Consider the following 21,331-nt stretch of genomic DNA (forward strand, 5'->3'; position numbering starts at 1 on the left):
TCAACACTGAAAGAAAAATACATAAAATTTTATATTTGTGGCCACTGCAAATTCGAGCCCCGCGTTTTTGGGCGACAGTTTCGCGTAATAATTCTCTTTCTCGCGAATTGATAAATTGTTGCTCTATGGTTTCTTTATTCTCTTTGTAACAACACATTTACGGAAAGAGTTACGTGAAATACTTTTATCAATGCTGTGCTTTGCTTTTCATTATCATCATTACCTTTTAGCGGAATAAAATGTATATATGGAAGTTTGATTGTTCTGGATCTGGCCTACAATTTAAGGAACGATTTTTCGTAACTGCAACTCATGCTAGAAATCAATATATCTTCCCTACTTCATAATGAGTAAAAGTTGAAATTACTTTGTTATGCACACTAATGTTACAGTCCGTATGATCGTTCAAAAACACAAGTTCGCAGTGGATTTTATCTCTCGTTAAAATGCTATTTCACACCACGACTAGCCCAAGAACATGAGACTCTCATTAAAAAATACGTTGTCACTATAAAGTTTGCCAGATCAGAACGGAGCACAGCAAGATTCCTATCAGATTCTGAAGGTACATTAAATTATTTGCACTGTAAATTATATCCTATCAGCAGCCCGCGTCAATCTGCAACACATCATAAAATCCGCTGATCTTCACTGCCAGTCTGGGAGCTAAAAGAAATAATATTATTTTACTATTATTTTACCGCTTCCTTGCGGTATGCTCGACTATATCGTAAGTCGTTTAAATACGCCGCGGCAGCGGCTTTTCGTTCTCCACGCAGCTCAGCACCACAGATAATATTTATATAACTGAAAAATGTTTCAACAGGATGGGATAATATGCAAGCAAGCTTAACAATAAATGATACAAGTTTTCATTTAAACAACTCTATTAAAACCTTTAAATATCTCAGTGATTACAGACCTTTGTGAATTCAGACGTAATGGCGTAAAATGATTAGTCTCGACAAAAGAGTGCTACATTCGCGTTCTCTATGACAACAACAGGAGATCTTACTCGCGCAACTTCCAAACTAAGAAGACAAAGACATTAATCTACATCACGTATTATATACTAGTTCATTTCTTTTATCTCTGTTTAACATTTATCTTCTGTGTCGGTTTTATTACTCGCCGACGCAGACGTTTTCAAAAATAAATAATAAAAAAAAATACATAATTTTATGCAATGACACAATATGATACATCTAATTCTCTAATTACTACATAATATATTGTTTTTGTTTCTCTAGACGTTACAAATACCACAGATTCGTTTGTATATCTTCTCGTCATAGGAGAAGTAGTGTGTGTTAGGATAAAGTTAGTAAGGTGTATGAGGAATGAGGTAATGGGTTTGTAGTCTAAAGGACTTTGGGAGAGGTAGTGTTCAATAGCAGCAAGGCCATAGACATGAGGGATGATAGTGTATAGGGAAGTAGCATAAACAGTGACGAGCAGGAAGCCAGGTGGTAAAGGGGTCAGGATGGTCGAGAGTTGGTCAAGGAAGTGATTGTTATCTTTGACATGAGAGGCTAGATTTCCGTCTCCATCTTTTCTAAACTGTGCAGATGGGAGTTATCCTTACAACACATTCTCTGTTCATCAAAATTATCCTGCCCTCAACCAAGGGTATTCCAACGTGGAGTTTCCGTCATTTGATTTAGACAGAACTAAAATTTCTATACAAGAAACTGGAGCAATAGTAATGAAAATTAAATCCCAACAGCTGTGATGAACTCAGTGACTCAAGATGTTCATTATTGCATGTGGTATAAATTCAGCTACTGTCTAGATGTCACACTTGCAGCCAGGGGAGGGCATATCGAAAATCTGTAAATTTTCATGTGTGTTAATCAGATGTGATTTACAGAATATGGGATATAGTCCAGGAAATATAGCCAGCTGAAATTAGGCCCATCTTTAGAATTACTCTGTGTTTCTGTAAGCCAAAACATTCATTTACACTGTACTAACACATCTGTACAAGAAATGATTTTAACTCTGCTCTAATCGGTGTTTCCTTCTCCACCCTCTATAAATATGTTGTTAATGCATTATAAAGAACAACTCTATGTCTTTGAGTGTGAGTTGTTCTTGCTCGCTCTACATCGAGGGACCCACAGTTATGAGTGTTATAGCTATAATTGCTAGTAGTTTGCAGGTCTCTGAGATTAGCTCATAAATATACATATGTGTACGTATAAGCAAATAAAACTTTTTAAACAGGGATTTGCAGTGCACCTTTGTACATATGTGTGATGAGATGTGAATAGTCCTTTTGTGTAATGTAAAATTTTATTCAACTGACAACTACTTTTACCCTAAAAAAACTATTCCCTAATCTACAAGGGACTTGAAGTAACCAGAGTAAGCCATTCAATTGCCTTGTGAGGGGTATACTTAAGAAATGATTCTAGAGCAAAGCAAGCAGAACTGAGTCTCTTGGAGAATTTTGAATTTTACTGACGATCTTTTTTTTTTTTTTTTTCCCCCAAACTGAACAAAATTTGTTTGGTTCACACTAAGGGTCAGCCTGTTGATATTGAACCATGACTAACACACTACACTGTGGTACACCTATTTCAATTCTTTTTGCTCCAGATACTAATCTGACTTTATGATTAAAATGAGCTGAAGTGAGTTCCTCAACCTGTGACCTATTTTGCAAATAAAATTGAAGCCATTTTTCAGTTCTCCATTTTTCCATTTATTGCCATTGCTTCCAACTTATCTAAAAGAGTTTCATGACTAACAGTACCTCAAGCTTTAGAATGATCTAAATTAAGTCGTAGAACAGTGTTGTTATCTGGGTTTCCAATTATTTCATCAGTGTAACGCATTGTAGCTTTTTCTGTACTTCTACCTGCTGGAAAGCTATATTGGTTTTTGTTCAACAGTTCATGGTAATTTAAGTGCATGATGATTTGTTATTCCATTAACCTCTCAAATACTTTAGAGAATGCTGAACAGGGAGATATAGGTCAATAATTTTCAACTTTATGCGTATTGATTCTTGAATAAAGGTATCACTTTCAAAATATATAGTCTGTGTGGGAACACACTCTCAGTGAGTGATAAATTAACACTGTATACCAAGGACTTTGCAATTTGTGAAGCAGAAAGGATTATAAGTGACAATGGTATTCCATCTACACCTGCTGACATTTTACATTTGATACTTTTAATCACCCTTACTACTTCATGTCCACTAATTGGAGCTAAACTTATGCTGTATGCTGATGTACAATTCATAAGTTTGTCCTGATTTGTGAAATTTAATGTTTGGGAAACATTGATAAAATAATCATTTATGTAATTTGGTGGGTCTTTTTTTGCCAATATTGATGTTGTCAGCATTTGTAAGTGTGATTTCCTGCTAGATATATCTCTTCCCTGTCTTATTTTGTACAGTTTCCCACGTAGATTTTGATTCATAGTCTGACTGACTTACTATGCTATCGTCTCTAAGCAAATTTGCCTGTGCAATTATCTGTTGACATATTTTGTTGTAAGTCTTTATATGTTCTAAAAAATTGGGGATCTATGCAACTGCTCGTATGAGTACTGAGTCTTTTTAGAGTCCTACAGGAAATCTTAATGCCTGATTTAATCTAGGTACTAGATTTAGTGATCCCATATGAATGGTCTCTGGTCAGTTTATTTGGAAAATACATTTCAAAATTAATCATGAACACTTATGAGAGAACATTAAAAGCATTGTCAGTACTTGACTGTGGAAGCACTTCTAACCAGGATTCATTAATTAGACGATCTACAAAACTAGCAGTTTTCTGCAGAGAATTTCTTTTACAAGCAAGAAATACATCTCTTCCTTTCACAGGGAGAGCTGGAATTGTAAGAATGATGGCACTATGATCAGACAGTCCTAAATTAGTGTTAATAATTTCTCTGACTGAGGTTTCACATTTGAAAATGTGTTGTCTATAAGTCTTGCTGTTCTACTTGTTATTTTAGTCAGCCTGTTTACAAGAGATAACATGTTGAAGACAATTAAAATGTCTTTTTTAGTAAACATAATGTCCAGCAGAGACTCTAATTTATTACAAGATGATCTACATATTGCTATAAATATTGTGTTACACAGCTCTCCATGCAACTGAACACCAGAAGCGTCAAGATGATATTCAACACTCAGCATTTCTGCCTCACACCTTCTTTTGTGTTCAACATCAGATTTAAGAAAAATACAGACTCCTCCACTTTTAGTATCCTTCTTACAAAACAGGCTGGCCAGATAATGAAAGACTGTTGACTTTAACAAGAATTTATAGGTCAGCTAACATGAGTGTCTGCTGGCTTTGAGTGCTGTTTATATTGATATCTTCAAATTGTGTCTATTATGCACATTACCCTCTACATCTGAAAATTATTTTTAATTTTTATTTTTACTTCATGGGTTGATAGAGTGTGTATGACATATTCTATGATACATACAGCCAAATAAAAACATTTTCATTAAAAAAATTTTCAGGAAGCTGTTATTACCTGCAAACGACAAGAATTTAATCACTACAAAAGTCAGACCTACAGAAAATTTGAAGTTGTACCTTTAGCATCAAAAGGATGGTATCATAAAAGGTCCAAAGGAGATTATTTTATCATCAATGCTTTTACAGAGGTGAGAGCAATTTTCAGTTAACATACGTACACTGAGTTACAACTGAATTATGACACTGTTCCATTGTATGCACTTGGTAGTGCTATGTTAAATTGCTCCTTAAATCTGTATTTATGTAAGAGCTAAAGGGTACTCAGAAAGTTGTGAACATATGCTGATGAAAGGAAAGAAATCTTTTATTAGTTTTTGATCAGTTTTTATCTTGGTGGCCAAGTTACCTCACCATTTACCTAATAAATGGTTATAGTTGTGGGATATTTCAGGACTACAATAATTAAAGAGTTGAAGTTTATTCATATTGTTGTCAGGTCATATGATGATTCGTTTGCACAACCTTAGAACACAGCAAAAGTTAATAGTGGTTAAGAGTAATGGGAGTAGTACTGCTTTATTATAATAGAGGAACACTATGGAGTGATCACCAGTACATCAGTAATTAGCATGCCAGTATAAAATGATGATCATTGATAATTTTTTTAGTAGATCTTATCAAGAGGGAGAATTTCAGGGCTGAGGATTGAGTCAAGGTAAACATTAACACAAGAAAATGAAATCGTAAACAATTGCATTAGCAATAAATTATCAGTATAATGCTACTCATGCTTATGCTTTTAAAATTAAATTAAGTAAATAAGAAAGGTAGGAGCTGCTACCTTCTCAATTACATTAATCCTCGAGTGGGCACAAGACATACTTTGTGCACATCTAAAAAGTAGCTGTCTTTATGTTACCAAGGTTAGCCTGCAGGAGTGAAAATGCCATTTACTGTTAGTTTAATTACGCAATGATAAGATAAACTGGCAATATATGAGCTAAATCAATGTTTAATTAAACCATAATAAAATAAGTTTCTTTATATCACCCCAGTGCTGTGTACATGTGTTATCCCATAGTAATGACCCACTTAAAGCATTAAACAGTGCAGCTGCATCAGATCCACCCAACTGCTTATTCATTTGCTAATTATTTTGCAGACAACAGCCTCAGCGTGGGATTGTGCTGCTAGCTGGGAATCTGGGTAATTTTCTTGCATGCATCATAAATTTTTTCTCACCGTAGCTTGCCGTCTATTTTATGTTACTGCTGCTTACTTGAACATATGACAGCACAGTTTATAACTGTGATAGCTGAAGCAGTAATGAAAGAATAGCTATGGGCTCACAATTGCAAAACAGCAGCGGAATGGTATAAGACAATGTTATTTGTGGCTGACACACTTTATACATAGGCGCACCCACTTGAGGATTAAATAACTGCTGTTTATCTCATAGTGCTAGCTTAATATTTTCTTTGATTACATTGATATTTCTCAAAGGAAGCAGTTGCATATGTCTGTACTTACAAAGCCCTTTTACATTATTTACATTACACTTGTCATGCAGGTTTACAGTGTATACTGTTACTTGCTAGAACTTATAAATCTTTGAATTTAGATATTTAGGTAATTTGTAGAAAGAGTGAGTAATGAGGTACATTTTTAATTTTATTTTGAACTGGTTGGGATTTCCAATTTCATGCTTTATGCAAGATGGGAACTTGAGGAATGCCTTTGCTCTTTGGACTTTTAGACAAGATGACATGAACATTATTGTAATGTGCCTGGTATTGTCATTTTGCAGTTCACAGTTTAGATGAAACTGGTTCTTCTTGTCTGCAACAAAAACCATTAAAGAGCAAACATATTGGGAAGTGAGTTTAAGAATTCCAAGAGACTTAAAAACACTCCTGAGAGAAGTGTCAAAATATTGAACCTGCTTTCTTGCGCTGAATAAACACTTAATTTACTTTAGTGGCAGTACTCCAGAAGGTAATTCCATAAGACAACAAGGAATGCAAATGTGCAGAATAGGCCAACACTGCTGTCTTCAGGTCAAAACAGTGAGAGGTTGTTCTAAGAAGAGAACATGCTGAACAGAGCGTCTTGATTAATTTTTCTTTTTGCACAAGTATTGGTTAAAAGGACACCTGCTCTGAGCTTCATGGTAGAATCAGATAATAAACCACTTTGGTTGTGAATAGTGTCATTGGCTCAGTCATGACTGCTTTACCTTTTGTCGACTCCATTTAAACTCATTATCCAGCTAGACTGCAAGGAATTTTATATATTGTGCTTCAATCAGTATGTGACTGTTAATGTCAGCTCCTGGTTCTAGCTGGTCACCTTTGCTGGTTTGAAATGGCATAATATAAGCCTTTGTGGTGTTAAGTATTTCCAGAATGAAATTTTAACTCTGCAGCAGAGTGTGCACTGATATGAAACTTCCTTGCAGGTCTGAACCGTGTGCTGGAGCGAGACTCAAACACGGTACCTTTGCCTTTCGCAGGCAGGTGGTCTACTAACTGAACTACATGAGCATGACACACGACCCCCGTCCACACAGTGCTAATTCTGCCAGTACCTCGTCTCCTACCTTCATTCTGGAAACATCCGCCAGGCTATGACTAAGCCATGTCTCCGCAGTATCCTTTCCTCCAGGAGTGCTAGTTCTGAAAGGTTTGCAGGAGAGCTTCTGTGAAGTTTGGAAGGTAGTAGAAGAGGTACTGGTGGAATTAGAGTTGTGGGGATGGGTCATGAGTCGTGCTTGGGTAGCTCAGTAGAGCACTTGTCCATGAAAGGCAAAGGTCCCAAGTTTGAGTCTTGGCTTGGCACACAGTTTTGATGTGCCAGGAAGTTTCACTTTTGGAGTATTTTGCTTATGGAGTAAAACAGACATGTTATAGCATATAAAAATTTCTCAGAGCATTAATATTTATTAAAGGCACTGTTTGTTTGCAAGAAAATGATCATAAAGTCACAAAAAACAATCCATTGCGGGGGCAACATCTGAAACACTATACATGGTCTATCATGGGAGCTACCACTAACATCACTGCTCACAATCTGTCTCTCAGATGACCACTATACGCACTGATCATAACTTGTCATACATGTGACTACTCAAAACACTGTACATAGTTGCCCAGGCAACCACTGTATGCACAGAACATATCCTGTTGTACATGTGACTTCTGATGACACTATACAACCTGTTGCTCAGGTGATCTCCGAAATCACAGCTCTGTCACAATATAAATTCACAGCACTGTCACAATATACATTTGCAGCAGTCATGACATAAATATGACTTACATGCACTGTGTATATATATATATGTGTGTGTGTGTGTGTGTGTGTGTTTTTTATATGCAGGTTCAGTGAAGTTGCAACGGTTGGGAACACATGTGGCCTCTGCATCAAAATCCTGCAGGATTACCAGGATTGGGCACACAGTGTGATGAAACTACAGTTGGCAGGAAGTGGGCCCTGCACTCGCAAACTCTGTCAAGTCTCGGATGAGTGTTGTTCCAGTTGATGCTATTGGTAGGTGGGGATACACTACAAATTGCCTGCACCTAAATAGGAAGGGGAAAGATAAGTTAGCTTCTCTATTAGCAGGTACTGTAAGGGGGGCCACAGTCACACAATGGATGATCCCTGTGGTTAATGGGACCAGGCAGACAGGTTTTTTAGATTAAAGCCAAAGTCCAGACAGAAAATAATCAAGAAAAATGGAATAAAAGAAGCTTCATGTACAGTAAATAGGGATAAAGCTAAGGGTAGTATCACTTTACTTCATCAAAATAACAGGGGAATAAAGAAAAAAGTAGATGAGCTGTTAGTGTGTTTAGATGATTTCAAAAATAAGAATGAGTTTGATATACTTTGTCTGTCTAAACACCACAACTGTGGTGATGGAAAGTGTCAGCATAAATGGGTATAATTTAGCATCTTACACTTGCAGATCTAGCATGGATAAAGGAGGAGTTGCCATTTACACAAAACAAAGGTATAAGTACGAAACTGTAGAAGTAAGCAAATTTTGTGTCGATCAGCACTTTAAAGTTTGTGCATGTGAACTACAGCTAGATAATATAGTGTTGATATTAGCAACAGTGTACAGGTCCCCATTAGGAGATTGGGAGCTATTCATAAAAAAGTTTGACTCCCCATTATGCTGTCTGTCAGACGAAAAGAAGAAGTTATTAATCCGCGGTGATTTCAATGTAAACTTTGTAAACAATTCTGATGGGAAAAGTGAACTAGAATGTTGTTAATGACGTATAACTTAGAACCATTGATCAATTTTCCTACATGTATAGCTCAAGACAGTAGCACTCTAACAGATTATGTATTTGTGCAGCAAGAGGATGTAAAACTAACACATGCCTTCTCTGTGATAAGTGGATTATCAGACCAGGATGCACAACTGATTAACTTACAAAACTTAGCAGTGCTTACAGTTCAGAAATCATTAAGTAAAAGTGTAAGGCTGGTCAATCTGGTATCTATAGAGCACTTCAGAGAAAGTTTAAGAAATGTTAATTGGGGAGATGTATATCATTAGCCAAATGCCAATGATAAATGCAACATATTTCTTGATAAATTAATATCCCTTTTTGAACACTGTTGCCTCCCAAAAATGACCAAGTGTAACACCAAACTGTTTCTTTGAAAACCTTGGATCACTACAGGTATTAAAGTGAATTTAGAAAGGAAAAGAAAATTGTTTAAGGCAGCAAGAATTAGTAAAGACCCAGAAGTAATTTTACACTATAAAAATTATTGCAACATATCGAGAAAAGTTGTCAGAAAATTAAAAAATATGTATGTTAGAGATGAAATTAACAACTTAGACAATAAAATCAAATAAGTATGGAATGTTGTTAGAAGAGAGACAGAAAAGTAACCACTGGGGTAGGTAGTGTTACTATTAATGAGAAGGAGACCATCTAAACCAACAGTACACAAGTAACTAATGTATTTAACAACCATTTCTTAAGTGTAGGTGAAGAAATTGGTGAGAATAGTTCAAAAGAAAAAGCCAGGCAGTACATGGAACAGTCAGTTTTTAGAAATCCTAGTTAGGTTAGTTTTCATCCATCAACCTCTTGTGAAATTAGGAAAATCATGAAATCTTTGAAAAATAAATGTTCTGTTGGAGTACATGACACCTGTAACAAGGTGTTAAGAAAATGTGGAGCAGTTACAGCTGATGTTCTGAGTCACATCTGTAATGCATCACTAACTCAAGGCATTTTCCCAGACCAGTTAAAATATGCCATTGTCAAGCCTCTCTACCAAAAAGGGGACACCACAGATGTCAATAATTACCAACCAGGATCCTTGCTCACAGCATTTTCAAAAATTGTCAAGAAAAGTGATGTACTCGAGTGGTTAGCAATCTCAGCAGTAACGGGATACTTAGTAAATCACAGTTTGGATTTCAAAAATGCTGTTCCACTGAGACAGCAATATTCAATGTCACTGCCCACATAATAGAGTCTTTAAATAGTAAAATGTCACCACTAATAATTTTCTTATCCAAAGCATTTGATTGTGTGAACCATGACATTATGTTACAGAAATTACAATTCTATGGTATAAATGGAAAATTGTATGAGTGGTTTAAGTTGTACCTACAAAACAGGAAGCAAAAGTTTCTTTATATGGTTTAAGTGATTTAAGGAAGTTTTCCACTTCATGTAACTGGGGTGAAATTATGCTAGGTGTTCCACAGTGTTTGATCATGGGTCCCCCTTTGTTCTTGATATATGTGAATGACCGCCCTTCTTATCTGAAACACGAAGCTAAACTGATACTGTTTGCTGGTGATACAAGCATCATTATTAGTTCAGTGAAAGAAACTCCAATAGAAAATGATACAAATAATGTCTTTGGAAAAGTTATTGATTGGTTGTCTGTGAATAGGCTTTCTCTGAACTTTGAAAAAACACAATATATCAAATTTTCTACTGCAAGGAGTACAGTTCCTTCAATAACACATCAGCAGAAGTGGAGCATACTAAGTTTTGTACATATAGATGAGTATCTTAATTGGAAAATTCATATTTTGGATCTCCTAAAGCGACTAGGTTCAGCAACTTTTGTAATCAGAATAAGTGCTGTTTTTGAGGTTACGGAAATTAGCAAGCTAACATACTTTGCATACTTTCACTCGCTGATGTCATACGGAATAATATTTAGAGGTAACTCAACACTTAGGCAAAAAGTATTCATTGCTCAAAAGAAAGTGATTAGAATAACGTGTGGGGCTCACAGTCGCACATCTTGTAGGCATCTCTTTAAAAGGTTAGGAATTCTTATAACAGCCTCACAGTACATTTACTCAGTAATGAAATTCTTTCTCAACAGCATGGACCAGTTAAAAAAAAAAAAAAACAGTGACATTCATTATTATAACACAAGAAGAGAGAAAGACTTATGCTATCCTCTGCTTAACCTATCTTTGGCACAGAAAGGCGTAAAATATGCTGCTGTAAAACTTTTTGATAAATTACCAGATGAAATACAATGCCTGACAGACAGCAGTAACAGTTTTAAAAATAACTTGAAATCGTATCTCCTTGACAACTCCTTCTGTACCATAGATGAATTTTGTGCCATTTAGAGGAATGGGGTAGGTAATAAAAATTGTAAGTGTTTTTTAAGAAGCCTTCATTTATGTGTGCATTTCTTATGCACTTTACACGTTCCGCATCATAATGGTTACTGTGAGATTGATCAATGAAACATGAAACTAACTTGGGATCCTGTTCTTCAGTCTTTATATCAAGTGGCTGAAACTACAGTTGGCAGGAATTGGGCACCACATTCGCAGACTCTGTCATTAGGGTCCTGTACTTCTGCTTTTATGTCTGGTGGCCCATCTGCACACTAGCAGCACCAAGGCATGGTTGATGCCGTATGCTTGCAGCTTGGCTAAATTTACTAGCAACACTGTCTATCAATCTGCACTGTAAATTCGTAGCTTGTCCAAAAGATGGCAGTACTTTGGCAGGATGCTCTTGGCATTTTCAGATGTTAGACACCATGAAGCATAACACTCCTCTTCCCCCTACCCCCACTCCCGCCTTCACCCCCACCCTCTCTCCCTCCGTTTTCCAGGAGAGGCAGAAGATGGAGGCAAATTTGTCTGGCAAGTGGATTCGTTGCCGAGAGTAGAACTGAGGGTCATCAGTCAGCTGCTGTGCTGACTAGGGAGCTGGTGGTTGGGGTGGTGGTGGTGGTGGTGATGGTGGTGGTGGTGGTGGCAGTGGCGTTGGTGGTGGTGGCGGTGGCGGTGGTGACGGTGACGGTGGTGGCGGTAGTGGCGGCGGCGGCAGCGGTGGTGGTGGTGGCGGCGGCAGCAGCAGCAGTAGTGATGGTGGTGGTGGCAGCAGTGGTGTCAGGGAATGCATAAGGAAAGTTCAGATGGGGAGGTGTAGGGTGGCTTTAAACAGTCCAGAGACACCATTGGGTGTTCCCATTGATAGCAACCTCCAGTGAATGGTGACTTCATCCACCAGTCTTCTGTGGACTGGAGTGTGGAGGTTGGAGACCAGACCGACCTCTCAGCCCATGTGGCAGTGGCCAAATATGTGTGAATAGATGACTGTAGGATGCCATGCCGGGAGCCAGGTTGAGGACAGATGCTTGCAGTATGGGAATGCAGCCCATCCAGGAAGGCCAGTATGTTGGAGGCAGAAATGGTAGCAGAGGGCTTGACAAATTCCTCAGGTACCTGAAGGGGTTCCCCGTAAACCTTCTTGGCCAATGAGGCACAGAGGTCCATCTTGAAGCTGGTGCAGAGACAAAGTAGGATAGTGGGGAGTGCAGTAGCCCAAGCTGTGTTGTGGCAAAGGAAAGCAGCCTTCAAAGTGCAACGCTGTCGCTCAACCATACCATTGCTGGCTGGATGATATGCAGTGGTGCAGTGACAATGAGTCCTACAGAATTGGGCAAGCTCATGGCACGGCTGGAATTTAAAGTATCTTCTGTAATTGATGGTGATATGGCTAAGGGGTTGGGGGTGTACCCAAATGAACTACCTTTGTACTCTCAAATGCTTTGCATCAATTCAGCTGAGTTGTCAGGATTTGTTTCGTCTCTGGCCAGCGAATGAAATAGTTGATGATAAGATGGTTAAAAGATACCACTGGCCATCAGAGATGGGGAAGGGTCTCACAATATCAATGTGGACATGAGATTTGCTCACTATAGCTTCAAGAAAATCACCAACATGCTGACCAACCTTTGTATGCTGACAAGCGACATAGCAGCAGGTCCGGCTATGAAATTCAGAGCAGCTGTCAGGCCACACGTAGTGATTGATAACAAGTCTGGTTGTGGCTTTAATACCGGGTTGGCACAGATTGTGGATGCTATCAGAGGCCTGATGACAGAAAGCAGGCAGCAAGAAAGGTTGTGGCTGGCCTGTGGAGGTGTCACAGAATGTGACCAGTCAGAAACAAGTTGTTGGGCCTTGACAATAGATGCCTGGCTGTGTATTGACATTCTGGCCTCAGGAAGTGTGGCTAATTGATGGAACTAGTGACCATGGTAGCTCGTGACAAACTGTTGGCAACATCATCATCCATTCATGAGACTGCCAAATGTCTGTGCTGAACTGAGTGACATATTCCAGTTGGAGGAACTGGTATGGTGAGCAGTGATTGTTGGTCCACTGGGAGGGATATGTGATGAATTTCTGGTCGATAAATATCATGAAGTTCCTGGCCTCTAGTGATGGGTGAAAGTACAGTATCGCCTCATAGTAGCAAACAGCTCCCTATTGCGGGCACTCCATTTGTGTGAAGTAGGCATGGGCTGCTCTGAGAAGAAATCTAATGGTCGTGTGTGGACTGAGCCAGAAGGGCAGCATTGGCAAGTCTGTTTCTGGGAGTGACGAAAGAAGTGTCCTTTTGATCTGTTCAGAGAATGGGATTATTGCCCTTTGTGTTGGGCCCATCAAGGGCATCTGTCAGCTGGTTTTGAATGGAAGCTGTGCCGGGGGGATGACTGCTGTAAAAGTTCATCATTCTGAGGAACTGGTGAAGTTCTCAGAAGGTTTGTTGGTGCTGAATTTCTTGATTAGCTTGACCTTTTTTCGGGAAGAGTGATGCCATCTGCACAAAACTGATGTCCCAGGAATGTTGCCTGGAAGGCACCAAAGATGCATTTGGAGGGGTGAATGATAACTACTAAATCATTGAGCCATTGAAACACTGCTGTCAGATTGCCACGGTGTTGTTGTGGTGAAGAAGAAAACCCCAATATGTTATTGAGACATGCAAAAGAAAAGGATAGGCCATGTAGCAAACCTTTGCTGCCATGCCTGTGCAGCATTTCAGAAGCCAAATATTGTGACATGTGATTTGAAGAGGCCAAAGGACATGTGATGGCAGTCTTCAAGATGTGTTGCGGGGTGACTGGTACCTGTGTAAATGTTTTTATGCAGTTTAGGATGCTCAACACAGAAGTGCCACTGAAGGCATGACTGAAGCTGTGGAGGTTGGTGATCAGATATCTGTCCGGAATGGTCTGTGTGTTAAGAGCATGATAATTGTTGCAAGGTCACAGGATATGCCCTTCGTGGGTATGAGGTGGGTAGGAGAGGACCAGGGGCATCCAAATGGTGAACGGTGCCATCATGGCCTTGAATTCAGCTTTAGCAGCAACAGGTTGTTCTGATGTGAGGCAGTGTGGTATGCTGAAAACCAGTGGGACAGGTGTGGTGCAGAAATGTTGGACTGTGCTGTGGCGTACCTCTCTTTGTGCTCCGGGTGGGCATGCAATACCTGTAAAATGGTCAAGAAAGATCTGGTACTGGTCTGCATCAACAGCAGGGATGAGCTTCAGTGCATAGTTTTGCGCAGCACAGTAGAACTCAACGGTTGTGCAACTTGAGGCCTTGTCAATGAGACAGCAGCCAGCAGTGTTTGGGATGAGTGGAAAATGTGCTAAGAAACTGGCACCAATAATTGTCCCTGTAATGTTCCTGATGATGAATTGCCAGCTGAAGGCAATGTGTAATCCCAGATCCTATTGCATTGGGTGGACACTATAGGTTATGATGGATGTGTTTTTGGAAGTTGACTGGCAGAATGGTGTTTTTGGTTGACACCAAGGGAGCATTGTATGTGGGTAGACACCACAGGCTGGACCCAGCGCCTATTAGGAAATGCTGGACGGACCTTCTGCCTGATATAAACAAGTGCTGTGAGGCAGCATGGCATCTGTGCATGCTCACTCGCAGCTTCCACTGGCGTTGGGGTAGTCGCACGTTGGGTAGCAACAGGAAGCTTGCTCGCCAAATTTGCGGTGGTACCAACATAAAGTGACTCGATCTTTGGCACATCGATGGTTGTGGGTTCATTGGTGAAGGTGTTGCAGTGTGGGAACACCAGCTGGCTTCATGCGAAGTGCAGATGCTTGTGATGTGAAGGCTTTGATATGGGCCCAAAGCAGCTAGAATTCCTGGCTGGCCATGGTGGGTGACAAAGTATTGCAGTCCACTGTGCTGGCAGACACTGTGGCTGTGGGCAGACCTAAATTGTTAGCTACGAATCTCTTGTAGTGCTCTTCTCCTATTACGTGAACTATGTATGGTATAGTTGAGTTTGGATCCTTGATTGGTGTACTTATGTCATCAGCCAGCATTAGAAGTTTTGAACCATTCTCTATAGTCACTGGAAGATAATCAGTGAGGCCGAGCCAGAAAGTAGCTTAAGTTTTGGTATTAAAAAACAGTGTAGAGAAAAATGTTTCATCTATTTGAAAGTGACACTTAAATACATTTTGCAGCATAGTCTCCACATAAATTTAGATATGTACCATTGTGACAAATGAGCTTTGAAATTCCATTGTCATAAAATTCTGCTGCCTTAGGCTTCAACTGGTTAATCAGGCCCCCTGCATTCCCAGAGTGTTGTCAAAATGCCATGATGCGGGCTAGGTCTTCGTCATTGGAAACAGATGGAAGTCACTGGCTGCAAGATGTGAACTTTATGGCGGATGGGGAAACACCTCCCACTTAAAGCATTGAGTACTTCTCAAGTGTGATTTGCCTTGTATGATGGAGCATTAGTGTTGCCGTGCAAGAGCAAAATTTCTGAGCTTGGCTTCCCTCTGTGCTTATTCTAAATTGCTCTTCTTAAGTTTTCCAATGACAATGCCTTGCAGAGTTTATTGTTGTGCCACACTCAAGAAAATCGACAAGAAGCATATGATTCTTGTCCTAAAAAACAGTCACCATAATTTTTCTTGTAGACAAAATTTCAAGCATTTGCTTGTTTTTTCTTGGGGGGGATTTATGTGCTGCCAATCCTTTAGACTGCAATTTGGTCTTGGGGTTCATGTGTTTGACCCAAGTCTTGCCTCCAGTTACAATTTGACCAGGCAACACGTCATCATCTATTTCATAAGACTCAAGAAATATCAGTAATGCAGCCATATGCTGGTTCTTGAGATTTTGTGCCAAGATTTTGGTATCCATCTTGCACAAAATTTGTGATAGCCTAGTGTGTATGAAATTATTTTATGCAAGAAACTGTGTGAAATTTGTGGAAAACTAAACAAGAGTTTAGTCTTTGTGAATCTGCAGTTTTCTTGAATCTTCTCCCTGATTTTTGTGACCAGTTCATCAGTCTCAGTGCTTGGTTGTCCGCCTTGCTCTTCATCGTGAACATTAGTTTGGCCACTTATAAACCTAATGCACCTTCAGTCATTACATTGTTTCCATACACTTCACACAGTTGCCGATAAATTTCGGTTGGTTTGTGGTTTTTTATTATTGACTGCACTTCACGATATGTGGGTTTATCGGCTGTGAAACACACTGAAAACTATTACTGCGAAATAACAGGAAATGGCATGAACTTCATGCTGGCATGGCTTGATGCTGACTGAATGGACCAATACTCAGACAACAGTATGCCCACACTAGCCCCATCCATTATTGCTACTGGTGAAAGTGTAGTATACTTACTGGATAGCCCTCATTTTTTGTAGTTTAAGTAGAATTTTAACAATACTATGAAAAGGATAGATTGCTACTCACCTTAAAGATGGCGAGCCAACAGCCTTGCCGCAGTGGTAACACTGGTTCCTGTCAGATCACTGAAGTTAAGCTCTGTTGGGCTGGCCTAGCACTAGGATGGGTGACCATGCAGTCTACTGAGGGCTGTTGGCAAGCGGGCTGCACTCTGCCCTTGTGAGGCAAATTGAGGAGCTGCTTGACTGAGAAGTTGTGGCTCTGGTCTCATAAACTGACATACGGCCAGAAGATACTAATAGGATATTTTTCTTGTAAGCTGTGCCATAATTTAGTAAGAAGTGACACAGGTCTGTAGATTTGGGTGGCTTGCTTATCTCTAGCTTTATAGGCATTACTACAACATACTTTAATCTGCTTGGAAATATGAGTCATTGATTGATTACAAACAATTATGAAAAGGATAGATTGCTACTCACAGTAAAGATGACACATTGTGTTGCAGGCATAATGAAGTACACAGTGAGATTTTGGCCATCACCTTCTTCAGAAAAGAAAGGAACACACACACACACACACACACACACACACACACACACACACAGGCAGGCACACCTCATGCACACATGAGCACATGACTGCTATCTCCGGCCGCTTTAGCCAGACTGCTACTGTTGTGTTGAACTCGAGCAACAGTCGAGAGTGGGAGGTGCAAGGAGGAGGATACTTTTTTATCTCAGAGTAGTTCTTGCAATCCACATCCTCAATCATTTCAATCTCTACCTTTCTCTACAGTTGTTACCCTCTACAGCTCCCTCCAGTACCATGTAAGTTATTCCCTGACGTCTTAATAATTGACAAACTGCCTATTGGCTTCTGTCTCGGGTTCTTCGGCCGACGTTCATCTAATGATTTTTCTCACATTTCGCCAGCACGAGTGGCTGGCATTGTCAAAGCTTCACCCTCCATTGCCAGTGGTGAATTGGAGCCGAGCTCGTGGCCGCAGACTATATGTACCTGGCGCGCCAACGTCCGAGGGCTTCTCCGCGGTCATTTCCGGTGTGGTTCTCCTCTTGCTACCTGCGACGGTCGCTCGCTGCAGTATGGGAAGCCAGGATCTGTTTACCTTAAGGCTTTCCTCTTTCTTGTTGAAACTGTTCGCGTATTTTTGTATTTCTACAGCTTCTCTGAACAAGCGTGTGTAATAGTGCTTCTCTACAGCCAGAACTTCCGTGTCGGCGAATTTTATTACGTGGTCGGTTTCATTCAGTGAATGCTCTGCCATGGCCGATTTCTCCACCTGCCCCAACTTGCAATGTTGCTTATGCTCTTTGATCCTGGTGCTAATTGATTGTCCAGTCATTCCGACATAAACTTTTCTGCATGTGCATGGTATACGGTATATTCCCGACATTGCAAGTGGGTCTCTTTTCTCCTTTGCCGATCTAAGACACTCTTTGATCTTCATTAAATGAATGTCAGCCGAAGAACCCAAGACAGAAGCCAATAGGCAGTTTGTCAACAAGTGGCCACGAAAACCTTAACAATTTTGTGTGTTAATAATTGTCCAATCATCTAAACCTTTATGTTGTCAGTGTTCTCCATATATTCCTTTCCTCTCCAATTCTGCACAGAACCGCCTCATTTCTTACCTTATCAGTCCACCTAATTTTCAACATTCGTCTGTAGCACCACATTTCAAATGCTTAGATTCTCTTCTGGTGCAGTTTTCCCACAGTCCATATTTCACTACCATACAATGCTGTGCTTCAAACTTACATTCTCAGAAATGTCTTCCTCAAATTAAGGCCTGTCTTGGACATTAGCAGACTTTTCTTGGCCAGGAATGCACTTTTCACCATTGCTAGTGTGCGTTTGATGTCCTCCTTGCTCCATCTGTCATGGATTATTTCACTGCCTAGGTAGCAGAATTCCTTAACTTCATCTACTTCATGACCACCAAACCTGATGTTAAGTTTTTCCCTGTTCTCATTTCTGCTAACTCTCATTACTTTCATCTTTCTTTGATTTACCCTCAATCCATATTCTGTACTCATTAAATTGTTCATTCCAGTCAGTAGATCCTGTAATTCTTCTTCGCTTTCACTCAGGATAGCAATGTCATCAGCGAATTGTGTCATTGATGTTCTTTCACCTTGAATTTTAATTCCACTCCTGAACCTTTCTTTTATTTCCATCATTGCTTCTTCAGTGTACAGAGTGAACAGTAGAGGCGAAAGACTACATCCCTGTCTTACACCCTTTTTAATCCAAGCACTTCGTTCTCAGCCGTCCACATTTATTAATCCCTTGGCTCTTGTACATATTGTATATTACCCGTCTTTTCCTATAGCTTACCCCTCTTTTTTCAGAATTTCGAACATGGTTCCGTTCTTCTGTACAGTATTCATGTTAGCAACTTGGAGGTATAAGCTGTTAAGCAGATTGTGCGACAATTCTCGCACTTGTCAGCTCTTGCAGTCTTCAGAATTGTGTAGATGATATTTTTCCGAAAGTCAGATGATGTGTCGCCAGACTCATACATTCTACACACAAATGTGAATAGTTGTTTTGTTGCCACTTTCCCCAATGATTTTAGGAATTCTGAAGGAATGTTATCTATCCCTTCTACCTTATTTGATCTTAAGCCCTCCAAAGTTCTTTTAAATTCAGATTTTAATCTGGATCCCGTATCTATTCACAATCAGCTCCTGTTTCTTCTGCTGTCACATCAGACAAGTCTTCCTCCTCAATGTATTCTTTCCACCTGTCTTCTGTCTCTACATTTAACAGTGGAATTCCCATTGCATTCTTAATTTCATGAAAGGTTGTTTTGACTTTTCTCTATTCTGAGTGTGTCCTTGCGACAGTAATTTATTTTTCAATTTCTTCACATTTTTCAATCAGCCGTTTCACTGTAGCCTACCTGCACATCCTGTTTATTTCATTCCAGAGCAACTTGTATTCCTGTGTTCCTGAGTTTCCTTGAACATTTTTGTACTTCTTCTGTCACTGATCAATTGAAGTATTTTGTCTGTTACTCGTGGTTTCTTTGCAGTAAACTTCTTTGTACCTATGTTTTTCTTTCCAACTTCTGTGATTGCCCTAAATATTTAGAGATGTTCATGCCTCTACAACTGAACTGCCTACTGAGATATTCATTATCACAGTATCTATCGCCTCAGAGAAGTTAAAGCTTCTCTCTTCTTTCCTTAGCAATTATATATCCAACTTCTTCGTGCTTTGATTCTTCCTGACTAGTCTCTTAAACTTCAGTGTACTCTTTACCACTACTAAATTGTGATGTGAGTCTATATCTGCTCCTGGGTATGTCTTATAGTCCAATATTATCTTGGAATCACTTCCAGACCGTGATGTAATCTAACTGGAAACTTCCATTATCACCTGGCCTTTTCCGAGTATACCTCCTCCTCTTGTGGTTCTTGAACAGAGTATTCACTATTACTAGCTGAAATTTATTGCACAACTCAGCTAGTCTTTCTCTTCTCTCATTGCTAGTACCAAGCCCATATTCTCCCATAATCCTTTCTTCTACTCCTTCGCTACAACTGCATTCTAGTCCTCCATTAGATTTCCATCTCCTTTTACACACTGAATTACCTGTTCAGTATTCTCACATACTTTTTCTGTATCTTCACCTTGAGCCTGGGATATTAGCACGTGTACCTGAACTATAATTGTCAGTGTCGGTGCGCTGTCAATTCTCCTGAGACCAACCCTATCACTGACGTGTTTTCAGTAACACAAACTGTGCCCCCCCACCTTTCACCCAACCCCCTCTGCATCTAAATTGAGAATTAGCATTTCCCTTTTCAGATTTTCTAGCTCTTGCCATGTTCAAACTTCTGACATTCCACACTCCAACTTTTAGAGCTTTATTCTTTCATTGGTTATTCAATCTATTTTTCATAGTCACCTGCCCATTGGCAGTCCCCTTCCAGAGATCTGAATGGATTTTTTTTTCACCTTTAGGGGCAGTTTTCCACCCTGAGAGCCAGAGAGTGCCCTGCCCTCAGTCTGCTTCTCCACCCTCATTTGACAAGGCCGTTGGTAGAATGAGGGTGACTTTTTATGCCAGAACTCTTCAGCTGCCAAAGCTGATGATTTTTATTCAAAATTTAAGCAGTGGTGGACCTCAAACACAGGACCAAGGCCATTATGATTACCAGTCAAAGATGGTACCTTTAGATTTTTTGTCGCTGTCATAAGAAGTCATTTAAAAACTTATTGGTGATCCTTGAGACTCTTCAGCCTCAGATTCTGTTCTTCTTGTACAAAGGGCACTAGGGGATATAACTGACGAAAAAGGATTGTCCATATTATCCTGGATCACCTAATGACATAGTAAAGTTGAAGCACACTTGCCAGTTTTGCACAAGAAACCATTTAGGGCACTAGGGGATATAACTGATGAAAAAGGATTGTCCATATTATCCTGGATCACCTAATGACATAGTAAAGTTGAAGCACACTTGCCAGTTTTGCACAAGAAACCATTTAGTGCCACATTGAGATTTCAGCCCATGGATCCTGTCCACAAACTAAGTGAATAGTCACATTGACTATGTTGGCCTTTTCTTAAAGTTAGTGTTTCTAGCCATTATCAGTGCTTTAGCCAACTTCCTTTTTGTCACCAACATGGAGCCAAATTTTTCCACGCAGGCAGGTAGAAATCGTTAACTAAAATCTTCATGATTGGAGACTTACCACAAACTAATATAATCAGATAATATACCCCAGTTTACCTCCACGGGATATTTTCTCAACAAAATGGAATTGGCCACCTGATGTCATCCGCATCCCATCCAAAAAGCATAGGTGAGGCTGGGATGTTTATGTATTGAATGTCCAAGATTTA

General features: G+C 39.7%; 1 protein-coding gene across 1 annotated transcript in view; it reads left to right on the forward strand.

Annotated features, from left to right (window-relative positions):
• The window catches only part of LOC126094026 (probable ATP-dependent RNA helicase DDX28), a 95,936-nt gene that overhangs the window by 22,635 nt on the left and 51,970 nt on the right, over positions 1 to 21,331 (forward strand). The window contains exon 3 of the mRNA XM_049908764.1: positions 4,493 to 4,639. Coding sequence (XP_049764721.1) covers positions 4,493 to 4,639 — 147 coding nt within the window. The remainder of the gene's footprint in view (positions 1 to 4,492; positions 4,640 to 21,331) is intronic.

Source organism: Schistocerca cancellata, chromosome 1 (assembly GCF_023864275.1).
Source record: "Schistocerca cancellata isolate TAMUIC-IGC-003103 chromosome 1, iqSchCanc2.1, whole genome shotgun sequence".
Classification (NCBI taxonomy): Eukaryota; Metazoa; Arthropoda; class Insecta; order Orthoptera; family Acrididae; genus Schistocerca; species Schistocerca cancellata.